At 37.5% G+C, this 13310-nt stretch overlaps 1 protein-coding gene across 1 annotated transcript; it reads left to right on the forward strand.

Moving 5' to 3' along the window:
- The first annotated feature begins 11296 nt into the window (after nucleotides 1–11296).
- Nucleotides 11297–13014, forward strand: LOC131060935 (probable polyamine transporter At1g31830). Its single transcript, XM_057994385.2, has one exon. It carries the CDS (start codon nucleotides 11501–11503, stop codon nucleotides 12920–12922), a length of 1422 nt encoding a protein of 473 aa, XP_057850368.2. The 5' UTR covers nucleotides 11297–11500; the 3' UTR covers nucleotides 12923–13014.
- Nucleotides 13015–13310: the final 296 nt, after the last annotated feature.

Below are 13310 nucleotides of genomic sequence, written 5' to 3' on the forward strand. Positions count from 1 at the left end.
GAAAGCAAGATTGACAAGACGAGATGACAGCGTAAGGATACTAGAAGCGTGATTGATTGATCGGGGGCCAAGATTGAAGAAATTCATCCAATTTATAGACAAATTGGAGAGATGACAAGATTAGCATGAAGAGATTTGAAAGGAAATTTCAAATCAAGAATCACAAATATGACAAATTATGACAAAATTGACACTTTCTATGCAAAATTGATTGATTGACAAATTATGACAAATTGCTATGTCAAAATTGATTGATTGACAAATTATGACAAATTGACAAGATTGCTATGTCATTCCCGTGAAATTAGGGGAAATATTAGAAAAATAGGAGAAAATAGAAAATTAGATGAATTGGAAATTAGGAAATTGGAAAATTAGGAAATTAGGAATTAGGAGAAATTAGTAAATTGGAAAATTAGGTAAATTAATTAAGAATTTTTCATTCATTAATTAATTCACAAAAAGAGGGGGAATTAATTAGCCAATTAAATAAATATTTAATTGTGACAAGAAGACTTAGGATAAATAAATAAATTATTTAACCTAGAGGGAAAATGACAAACAAGATTAAATGAATAAATCATAAAACCCTAGAAGATGAATTAGAAATGCAAGGATGACAATTAGGTCTTGACAAAAGATAATTGATGTCGATTCGATCATGATTTTGATTGACAGAGGACCAATGCTGATAAACGATTGAGATTGGTTGACCAACTGACCAAGATTGATAAAGAGACCAAATTGATAGGCACCAATTGACGAGGAACAATGACTAATTGATCCAAATTGACATGATTGAAAAGGACAACGATCGATGACAAATCGATCACAAAATGACAAGATTGACTAGGACAAGGATCGATGACGAATCGATCACAAGATGACAAGATCGACAAGTTGATAAAGATCGACCAAAATCATGACTGAAGATTGCTATCGACAAGACCTAATTCGAAAGCGAGAAAAATGAGGAATGCAGAAGAAGGACTTGATTCTCGCAAATGATAAAGACCAAGTGCGCAACATAGAAGAAATGTTAATGCAACGCAAGAACCCTAAAATAAGGCAATGCGCAAATGTTAAAGTATGACTCCACAAGCGTTGACCATTTTTAGATGTCTACATTTTGCCCCTCTTTGAGACAATGCAATTTTAAGTGTTGTTTCGAAGAACAATAATGAAAATGCCCCAGACAATAACAATAACATATGCATGCCCCCTTGAGGAATTGGCCGAAAAAATCCAGAAAAGAGGCCAAGTGATCGATAAGAATGACAGAAGACGATAGGTTCAAACGGATTGCCAAGACTGACGGAAGAAATGTTAGTAAGAAGAAATTAGATAGAGGACAGTTAGAGATGAAGGAAAACTTGCTTTCACAAATGCACATAAGTAGGTGAGAACCTTTATTTAATGTAGCAAAGCAGATGCATAGCATCATGGCATTGAAGGCCAGAGCTGGAACGCAACCCTTTTTGCAAAAGACAGACACATCGCACACAAGGAATGAGTGAAGCATCCTAGGGTGCATACATCAAGGGTCGAGGTATGTGCGGCCTTCACAAAGCGAACATACTTATCATAGACACCCAATGATATAGTTGCCCTAGTTTGTGACAAACATTCCAGAAACAGCAAACACAACAAAAAAGGAAAGGGACCATGAACCATCCTGGTCACTCTAAATCACTCAGTGACATCATCGAGCAACATAGGAACATGATCGAAGCCAAAGATAAATCAGTAAAAAGATAAGACGCACAAATTCAACCAAGTCAAACAAACAGTCTGATCGTCATTGTCAAAAGTGGAAAACAAGAATGATCATGTTGTCTGGTTCCAGGGAATGCGGTACCCCGTCTAAGACAGGACATAGTCTAGTTTCGAGTATACCACACCCTGTATAAGACCCATGATAATAGTGACAAGGACAAATGATATTGATGTTGATTGATTGATATGACAATTTTGATCAATTTGAATGTCTGGTTTGATCGAAAAGTTCATCTGTTAATGCATGATTTTTATTAAAGCGTAGTGTGTGATTAAGAGTCGTTGGATGTATGCTCAGCGATCTGTCTATGCACAGAGGGGATATTTTTTGTTTTGTTTTTTTTGAGTTTTTACAATTTTTTTGTTCGTTTTTTCAAGACTTTATTTGATTTTTAGGGATTTTTTCAAGACCTTTTTTCAATTTTTTTTTAATTATTATAGGACATTTTTCAATTTTTATGATTTTGCTCCCAGTGTCTAGCAAGGCAAGGAATATGACAAGTGAATAAATAGGCTTTCTGAAATGTTGGTGGACAGAGGGAAGACAAAGGCCTTTTATCATGGAGACAATACAGATGCAATTTTCAAGGGCTATTGCGTGATGGGACAAGAGACTGGATATGACAATGTAAAGCAGTGACATGGCATGAGGGACATGTCAAGAGGTTTTTGAAACTATGTTTAAATTTTGCGTCCTTATGTCAGATCAAGATCAAGGGACAGAAAGAGTGTATGGATAGTGATAAGATATGGATAGGATAAGCAAGACCAAGAATGGATAAGGGACATGGACTGAAGGTCGGGATAGGATACAGGATAGTGGCAGAAAGTTGCAATAAGCCAGGGAATATGGATGAAAGGTTGTAATAAGAAAATGGATAAATGACCAAAAGCTATGATGGACTAAAAGCTGCAAACAAGATGCATGATGCTCATGACGATCCTCAACCTTGTCAAGATCAAAGGTGGAAAGGGAAACTGGACATGAGGGACAATAGGATAATGGAGGGTAATGACATGGTATGATAGGATAATGAAGGGCAATAGGATATGAAGGAGGAAACCTGCCCCCAAGTGTGGTGTGCAAGAAGCTCATAGATTACGCATGACGCCTGTTTGCCAGGTTTTCACCATGGTACTTGCCCAAGGCGCCTGTTTGCCAGGTTTTCACCAGTGGACGAATTATTTTTGCTTTACTTTTTTTTCTTTTTTCTTTTGTCTTTTTTTTTTTTGTATTTTGACTTTTTCAATAGAAGATGGACACATGATAGGGGATGGAAGAAGGACTCAAACATATTTTTGTTTGGATGGTAGCCTTGAAAAAAAATGGACCATGACCTTTAAAAGTATGCTCAAAGACATTGGTAGGATAAGGACATGGAAAAAGAGATGAAACTAAGGCAAGGATTTATGCAAAGGATTGGACCAGAGGGATGGAAGGATGGAGAATATGCATTGGATAATAGATAGGGTATTGGAAGAATTGGGCTTCAGTGGATGGAAATGAAGGCAAGATCAACATTGGCACACACCTTGAGGGGTGATGGACTGATGGAGGAAAGATGTATTTTGGATATTGAGATTTTGATGGAGGAATAGCTTGGGATTTTGGGACATAAGGGCCCAAAATGGATGAAGAAGGTGATGGAGGAACAAATTTGAGAGGGTTGGATGGAGGAATAGCAACTTTGGATGCCAAGTTGGATTTTTCTTTAGGCTTTTGTGCTTCAAGGAGCCGCTTAGGGATCCACATGGTTTTTAATTTTTCATGCTTTTGTGGTTCCTTGGAGTGCATTGCTTGCACAAGGGATTTAGGAACCCATATAGATTTTAACTTTTGTTTTTGAGCAATGGGCCTTTGTGACCTTTTGGGTATTTCTTTTTCTTTATAGATCATATTTGTCTTTGCTTTGACATGTTGATTAGATTGGACATGTTGATCCTTGAGTACATGTGGATTGCTAGACTTATGACGTTTATGCTTGGCATCCAAATTGCTTGGAGGGGGAAAGGAATGCATGGATGGATAGGAATGAAGTGGACTTCTTTTGGATTGATGAAATTTACTCAAGGATGTGTGCCTTTGCTGACCTTGCATAGAGGACGAAGGAATATAAGGACCTAAGATGGATGGAAAGTATAAAGGGGAAGGGATATGTTTGGATTTTGAAGGGATGTTGGATTTAGTAGGGGTACCCATGTCTTGAGGATTTTCACTGAGGCCATGACCCTTAATATTTTCTTTGATATGGAGGGGTTCTTTCTCATGAAGGTCTACTCCTTTGCCTTTATGAATATCTTGACTTGTAGGATACTCTTTTCTTTGGGAAGAAGACGCGAGTCCATTATGAGGTGGATATGATATGAGAGAAATAATGAGATCTTGAAGTGGATCGGATTGCACCAAAGTGGAAGAACCCATTATGCATGTCGAGGGTTCATGAACATCTTGCACTGACACGATAGAATCATTAGGGGGATTAGGATCATGAGGGGGACTAGGATTGTGTAGTGGACATGGTTCAATGACAGGCTCTTCAAGAGATGGAATGGGAGAAATAATGGGATCATCAAAAGAAATGCGATCTTGGAGTGTATATGGAGCATTAAGACAAGGAGATGGAGGAACAAAAGGATCTTGTGGAGGATTTAAAGGAATAATTTGATCTTGACAAGGAGGAAGATCATTGGCATCCTCTTTAAAGGTGCTTCACTCTTGACTTTTAATGGGATCATCGGAAAGGATGGAAGGGATATCTTGATCTTGCTTAGGAAGTGGAATGCCAATGGGATTTTGGATAGGATGGAAAAGAATAGGGGAATCATCGTGAGTGTCTAGGAAGATGGGGTCCTGGTCAACAATTGGATGGGATGATAAGGTTTCAAGATCTTGATCTTCATCTATTTCAAGACACGTTTCTTCATGCTCTAAATTATCCTCTTGACATGGGGCTGGACTTTGGATATGCATGGGGGATTTTGGCAAGGGATCAATGCTTTGGCATGAAGGAAATTCACTTTGAACATTTGTGATGGATTCTGGCAAGGAATCAATGCTTGAACATGAGGAAGAGGGACTTCGAATGGGGTCCTCTAAAACAGGTAATGGCAATAAAGTGCATGGTGGCATTGGGTCTTGTATTTCTGAAACATGACAAGGATGTGCATCATGAATTGGATTATCTTGGCAATCAATTATGGATAGCCCTTGGGTAATTTCATCCTTGGGTGTATTGTTTGATGAGGACAATATGGAAGGTTCTTGTGAAACTTCTAAAGGTGTAGGGATAGATGCCATTGGGGAGTCAATTTGTTTGTGGGGGGATGAGGCATTGCTAGACATAAGTGTATTATCTTGATCTTCTTCAAAGAACTCACTTGGTAGGTTCCTTAAGAGCCTTGCAATAAAGCCACCTTTCTTTCGAGGTTTTGACATGGTTGTATCTGGAATTTGAACTTGTTTGGCAAGAATTTGGTCTTGGTTTGATGTCATGTTTTGATTTTGAACTAGATGTTGCTCAAATTGGTTTGACATGTTCAAAATTTGGCTTGGTGCATGTTGCAACCTTTGTTTTTGAATGTTTGGTTGTGGTTGTTGACATTGATATGTTAATTGAACTTGTTGATATTCCACCATTGGTTGAACTATTTGTGGACATTGTATAGTTGGTTGGACATATTGTTGAAATTGGACCATTGGTTGTGTTGGTTGAATATGTTGGACAATTGGTTGTGTCTGTTGGAAATGTTGGAGTTGTTGAACAATTGGTTGTGATGGTTGAAAATCTGATTGATAGTAAACACATTCTTGTTCTTGTTGTGAAGGCACATAATGTTGTTGTCTCTTTTCTTGAAATTGTTTCATCATCTCTATTTGTGAGAGGAGAGCTGGTATGTCTGATCGTTTGATAAGAGATCTTACATCAATTGGCTCAATCTTTGGATTTCGACCTGGAAATTTTTGAAACATTTTGGACATTTGTGATCTATTCTTCTCAATGTTTTTCACTTTTTGTTCCAAAATCTCCTTTTCTTGAGCTAGTTTCTCCTCGAGTTTTTGTATTTGGAGACTTGTTTCATCATAAAAAGTTTGATCAATGTTGCTTTGTTGTTGGGTCGGATAGAATTGTGATTGCATTGTCGGTTGATATGTCAAACTTTGTTGCATCATTGGTGCTTGGAACCTTGTTTCAGTAGACATGTCACTATGCAATGTTTTTGGGATTTTTGATTTTAAAAGGATGATGTATGATATGCAACTAAATGCAACCTAAATAAATGAAAATGTAATCTATGGCAATAATGCAACCTATGTTTTTGTTGTTTTTCAAGATTTTGACAAACTCATGAATGCAATTCTAAGAATGAGACCCTTAGGAAATTGAAATGATGTCTAGACCTCAAAGGACAAAAGGACCAAGTGACAAAAGGACAAAATGACAATGTCTCCCCTATATGCTTGGATACTAAGCTAGGTTTGACCAAATGACATGGATGACAAAAAGACAAAAGTTTGATAATGTCTAGACTTCCTAACAATGACTTGGGGTTTATCAAAGATTTGGATTACTCAAGTATGACAAAACCTAGTTTTGACACTATATGCAAAGGGACAATTACTATGCAAATGACCCTAATATGATATGATAATGACCTAAGCTTAATGAAGAGACCTAGGGTATGCAAATGTGACCTAATGTTATGAGGACAAAGATGCAAATGCAAATGTATGACAATGTCAACCTAAGACAAAACCTAAGGTTGAATTATGAAATGGTATTACTCTAATGCAAGAGGACACATGCAAATGGATGACCCTTATTGATATGCAAAGGAGTATGACCTAGGTGAAACCTAACCTTGGTACTTGACAATGACTTTGCAAAATGCAAACCTAGGATGAACCTAAATCTAAGTGACATGAATGTTGAGACAAGATTTTGAAAAATGTTTGACAACCATGTTTGAAGGTGTTTTGAACTTTGTTGAATGAAATACTCTTGTGTTTAACCTTGTTTTGAATCAATTTGTCTTGTTTTTGAAATGAGACACAACTCAACTTTTAACAAGCAAAGAAGACAAGATATTTTAACTTAGACTCAAGACAATCATGCTCATTCAGACATTTCTTATGGTAGGTAAGGACAGTAGGTACTTGAGAGGTAGACTCGTTATGAGATTCAAGGAGAATACATAGATGCTTGACCCCACGGGCTCCCCTCCATGACACTCACTTCTCAGGGCAGCCAAGCATCAGTCCCCATGGAAATCTCCCCATGGCGAACTTAGTATATCTTCCAAGTATCCGAACTCCTCCTTCTCAAGCAACTAGAAGGATTTTTGGCCTCTAAATACAAAGTGTTTAATAAGGATTTCTGTTAAGCGCTACTCCTTGGTGTCACGCAAGCGTGATTGAGACATAAGCCCACCAAGATACCAAACAAATGTAGTCGCGCAAGCAGGATTTAGACCGTGAGGCCCTACTTAGATGCTGATATGAGAAAGAGTCCAAGGGTCATCACTTCCCAAGTAACTACAATTCCCACGTAACCCTTCCTTCAAAGTTTTCGCCCATCAGGTATTTATTTATAGTGAGTTAGAATGCCAAGGTACTCTAGTTGTGCTCACTTTGGGTCGTTCCCTTCTCACGATTGTCACTTGCTTGCAAAAGAAAGCAAATGGTCGGGAAGGCAGGCCCTCTAAAGGTAACAAACAATCCAAAACATGAGAATGGTATCGAAGATCTGGATTTCTGATCACCCTAAGAAGGATGAGAGCATACTCTCCTACTCCAATGTCAAACTCGACAAGCAAAGTGAACACATGTTCATTCCATCCTACTTAGCAAACATACTAGGTGCCTAATTATGAATCACAAACACAAAGTTTGGTTGGAATATAAGGCAACCTGCAAAATCACTAAGTTAGAAGTTTGATTTGTTTGGTCTTTGACTAGCGAACTTGCATAAGATTTGTTAGTAGTTTCATTCTTAGTCTTTGTCACATATAATGCCAAGGTGCTGCACAGAGAATCAGTACCAAAGAAAACCAGAATACAAGAACAGAATGCAAAACAAAGTAATTTGCAAGTAAAAACACTGATTTTCACCTCTGTTTCTGGCCTTACACAGGCGCAGAATGTCTTGACACAGGCGTAGAATGCCTTGACATAGGCGCAGATCCCTTTGACACAGGCGCAAAATTCCTTGACATAGGCTCAGATCCCTCCTACACAGGTGCATAAGTGCCCAGAAAGCCCTGAGTTGTCCTGTTTCTTGGGTTTTCACCTACAAATCAGCTCAAAAGGCACTCAAAACAAGGTTAAATGGTTAGTTCACGTCAGGTTCACCAAGAAATGTAGATAGGAATTTGGAAATCATCAAAGCAAGCAGTAAATTAGACTAGCTCAATCACGAAAACTAAATTGCAATGATAACAATCCTAAAAACATTAAATAGAGACACAAAAACAAGACATTCAAATCAAATGCAAACCATCCCAAATGCGAATATCTTCTTCATGATTCTCCATTGTCCTTCTTTCTCCTTCAAATTGCTTTGTTTGTGGATCTCACCTACAAATGCAAAGGTATAGCATGAAAGCAAGATTGACAAGACGAGATGACATCGTAAGGATACTAGAAGCGTGATTGATTGATCGGGGGCCATGATTGAAGAAATTCATCCAATTTATAGACAAATTGGAGAGATGACAAGATTAGCATGAAGAGTTTTGAAAGGAAATTCCAAATCAAGAATGACAAATATGACAAATTATGACAAAATTGACACTTTCTATGCAAAATTGATTGATTGACAAATTATGACAAATTATGACAAATTGCTATGTCAAAATTGATTGATTGACAAATTATGACAAATTGACAAGATTGCTATGTCATTCCCGTGAAATTAGGGGAAATATTAGAAAAATAGGAGAAAATAGAAAATTAGATGAATTGGAAATTAGGAAATTGGAAAATTAGGAAATTAGGAAATAGGAGAAATTAGTAAATTGGAAAATTAGGTAAATTAATTAATAATTTTTCATTCATTAATTAATTCACAAAAAGAGGGGGAATTAATTAGCCAATTAAATAAATATTTAATTGTGACAAGAAGACTTAGGATAAATAAATAAATAATTTAACCTAGAGGGAAAATGACAAACAAGATTAAATGAATAAATCATAAAACCCTAGAAGATGAATTAGAAATGCAAGGACGACAATTAGGTCTTGACAAAAGATAATTGATGTCGATTCGATCATGATTTTGATTTACAGAGGACCAATGCTAATAAACGATTGAGATTGGTTGACCAACTGACCAAGATTGATAAAGAGACCAAATTGATAGGCGCCAATTGACGAGGAACAATGACTAATTGATCCAAATTGACATGATTGAAAAGGACAACGATCGATGACAAATCGATCGCAAAATGACAAGATTGACCAGGACAAGGATCGATGATGAATTGATCGCAAGATGACAAGATCGACAAGTTGATAAAGATCGACCAAAATCATGACTGAAGATTGCTATCGACAAGACCTAATTCGAAAGCGAGAAAAATGTGGAATGCAGAAGAAGGGCTTGATGCTTGCAAATGATAAAGACCAAGTGCGCAATATAGAAGAAATGTTAATGCGACGCAAGAACCCTAAAATAAGGCAATGCGCAAATGTTAAAGTATGACTCCGCAAGCATTGACAATTTTTAGATGTCTACAATATGTATATGTGTATATGTGTATGTATGTATATATGTGCATATGTGTATATATATACATACATGTATGTATGTATATATATATATATATATATTGTATACATACATACATATACATATACATATATACATATACATATATATATATATATATATATTGTATACATACATACATATACATATACATATACATATATATATATATATACACACACACACACACATATATACATACATATACATATACATATACATACATACATACATAGATACATATATACATATACATACATATACATATAGATACATATACATTTTCATATATACACACACATACACATACATACATATACATACATATATACATATACATACATATATATACATACACATGTACATATACATACATATACATATACATACACATACATATACATATACACATACATATACATATATACATATACATATATTCACTCTCTCTCTCTCACACACACAAATATATATATTAGGGGTCATATGGTGTCCTAAGGAATCAGATGGTGTGCTAAGGGGTCATAGAACACCATATAACTCCTTAGGACATTGTATGATCCCTTAAGATGTTAGGGGTCATATGGTGTCGTAATGGGTCATAGAATACCATATGACCCCTAATGACACACACACACACACACACACACACACACACACACACACACACACACATATATATGCACATACATATACATATATGTGTGTACACACATGTATGCGAGAGAGAGAGAGAGAGAGAGAGAGAGAGAGAGAGAGAGAGAGAGAGAGAGAGAGAGAGAGAGAGAGAGAGAGAGAGAGGTGATAGTTTGTCCATTAAATTAATGTTGTCCAAATTGTTGATTCTTATTTGATTGATATTGAGAAGGGTTCTAACAAATATCTTGTTTGAATGGGTGAGAGATGTTTTGGGTGGGGTCTCATGAAGTTTTAGGATGAAATGCATTTTAATTAATTAATTAATCTTATATCTCTTACATGTAAAATTGTAAAGTTGTTAACCAAAATAAACATACCACTAGAAGCATGAAGCAAAATTCACCAAACAAAAATGACAGTTTGAGGGAAAATCATCAACTTAAGATTAAGATTGAATTTTTATCCACGTAATCTTGCATCTTCTTTCGATGCAGAAAACTGATTTAATGTCCAACTTTGTACAACATTGCACCAATAGTTGTATGATAAGTACCAATGATTGAATGAAATATACCATTTGTTGTTAACCAATCATGTGATGCCACATCAACTGCACAAGTATTGGGGCCCTTTTGCACACCTATTGGTCTCACTTTTTCTGGGGTTGTTTTGGACACCTTGGCAAAAAGCATGCTGATGTGGCCCTGAAACCTTAGTTATAAGCAGGGGACTTGCCAAGTAAGCTACTGTAAAAAATTCGGAGTGATTTGAAATTTCCATGTAAGATTTTGAGAAGGCATTGAATCCTCTCCCCTAATTATACGCATTTCATTTTATTAACCGAAAAGTTTATTTTCCTTACGAAATGGTAAAGGAACTTTAATTTAATTAAGTTCTCCATTCCAAATTTAATGGTAGAAGGAATAAATAAAGTATAAACTTGTACATAAGGGGAGCTTTCCCGTGACATATGGAATGATCACAGTATTCATAAAAGCTCAATTTTTTATTTATTTTTGTTTTCATAAAAGCTCAAATTTTTAACATGTCATCTAATTCGAGTGACAAGTGTTAAGCAGTTATACGGAAATTTTAAAATTACACATCTGGGAACTGCTTCAATGCCGTTCATCATCTAAGCTCAAAAAGTTTGGGAGAAATATTCGTTGAATTGTATCATTCACGTTTCTGAAAAATGGTAATTCGGAGGCCTATACGTAATGCGTAGTGACAAGTTTTACTGATAGAATGCCCAAGTGATATGAATGAGGTTTAGGAAGCAGGCAGACGGGTAGTTGAGTATATTTGTTTGTTTTCCAATGGGAGAGGTCTTTGATGGAGGAGAGCATGAAACGCCCACCAATCACAATTCAGAGTCACGCTCAGGCCTTAATAAGGTTTCAATAATACCTCTCGTCTTCCTCATCTACTATGAGGTCTCAGGAGGTCCCTTTGGTGTTGAGGATTCTGTGAAAGCAGGAGGGCCTCTATTAGCCCTATTGGGTTTTCTTTTATTTCCAATCATATGGAGCATCCCGGAGGCCCTTGTGACTGCAGAAATGGGCACCCTTTTTCCGGAGAATGGTGGGTATGTTGTCTGGGTGTCTTGTGCATTTGGTTCCTTCTGGGGATTCCAACAGGGATGGATGAAGTGGCTGAGCGGAGTCATAGACAATGCATTATACCCAGTTTTGTTCTTGGACTATCTCCAATCTGCCATCCCTGCTTTGGAAGGGGGTCTGCCCAGGGTCATGGCTGTCTTGGCCTTGACAATTTGTCTCACCTATGTGAATTATCGGGGACTGACCGTTGTGGGTTGGACTGCAGTTGCTTTGGGCGTGTTTACCCTATTGCCTTTCTGTGTCATGGGACTGATATCGATCCCAAGGCTGGATCCTGCAAGGTGGGTGGTTGTGGATATGGGAAACGTGGATTGGAATCTGTATTTGAACACATTGTTTTGGAACCTCAATTACTGGGACTCCATCAGTACTCTTGCGGGAGAGGTGGAGAATCCTGGCAGGACACTTCCCAAGGCCCTTTCTTGGGCGGTGGTATTGGTGGTGCTGAGCTACTTTGTGCCACTCCTGTGTGGCATAGGGGCAGTCGAGCTTAACAGGAGCCAATGGGAGGATGGCTACTTTGCAGTCATTGCCAAGATGTTAGGTGGAGTTTGGCTGAGGTGGTGGATGGAGGCAGCAGCCGCAGCGTCAAATATGGGGATGTTTGAGGCAGAGATGAGTAGTGATTCATTCCAGCTTCTTGGGATGGCAGAGAGAGGAATGTTGCCAGAGGTCTTCGGCATTAGGTCCAGGCATGGCACCCCTCTGTTGGGCATTCTGTGTTCGGCCTCTGGTGTGCTTTTGCTCTCATCTATGAGTTTTCAGGAAATTATAGCTGCAGAGAATTATCTTTATTGTTTTGGCATGATTTTGGAGTTTGCAGCTTTTATATGGTTGAGGATCAAGAAACCAACAATGCCTAGGCCTTACAAGATTCCTCTTGGGACTGTGGGGATTGTCTTGATGTGTATTCCACCTTCGGCTCTCTTGTGTACAGTGTTGTTGGTTGCCTCTTTGAAAGTCATGGTTGTGAGCATCACTGCAATTATCATTGGGTTTCTTCTCTATCCGGGTATCGAGTCCCTGAAAAAAAGGGGTTGGATGAGGTTTAGCACCACCCGAGCTCTTTCTGCTAATGGGGATCCATTCCCTCAGGAAGAGGCTAGGCTTCTGTCATAACATGACTAGTGTATGTATGCTTGCAATAATGCCCTTCTCGTTGTAAATCTATCTTGCTACTAATATAGAAACAAAAGTTTCCATTTTGTTAACGTGGACTCGACTTTTCAAATTAGCAGATCTTGTTAAGATATGACTATCTTCCTCATAACCATAGCTCATTGATTGTATTTCTTTCCATACTGCTGAGTGTTGCGTTTGACTAATCCAGTTTTGTTTCACTTAAATCATAAATGCAAACGCTAAGAGAGCATTTATTTGCTCAGGAAGAGGTTAGGTTTATGTTATGACATGACTGGTGTAGGTATGCCTGCAATTTCTGCTCGTTTCTTTGTAAATCTAACTTGTTGGTATAATAGAAACAAAAGTTTTGATTTTGTTAGCTTAG

Source organism: Cryptomeria japonica, chromosome 5 (genome assembly GCF_030272615.1).
Source record: "Cryptomeria japonica chromosome 5, Sugi_1.0, whole genome shotgun sequence".
Taxonomy (NCBI): Eukaryota; Viridiplantae; Streptophyta; class Pinopsida; order Cupressales; family Cupressaceae; genus Cryptomeria; species Cryptomeria japonica.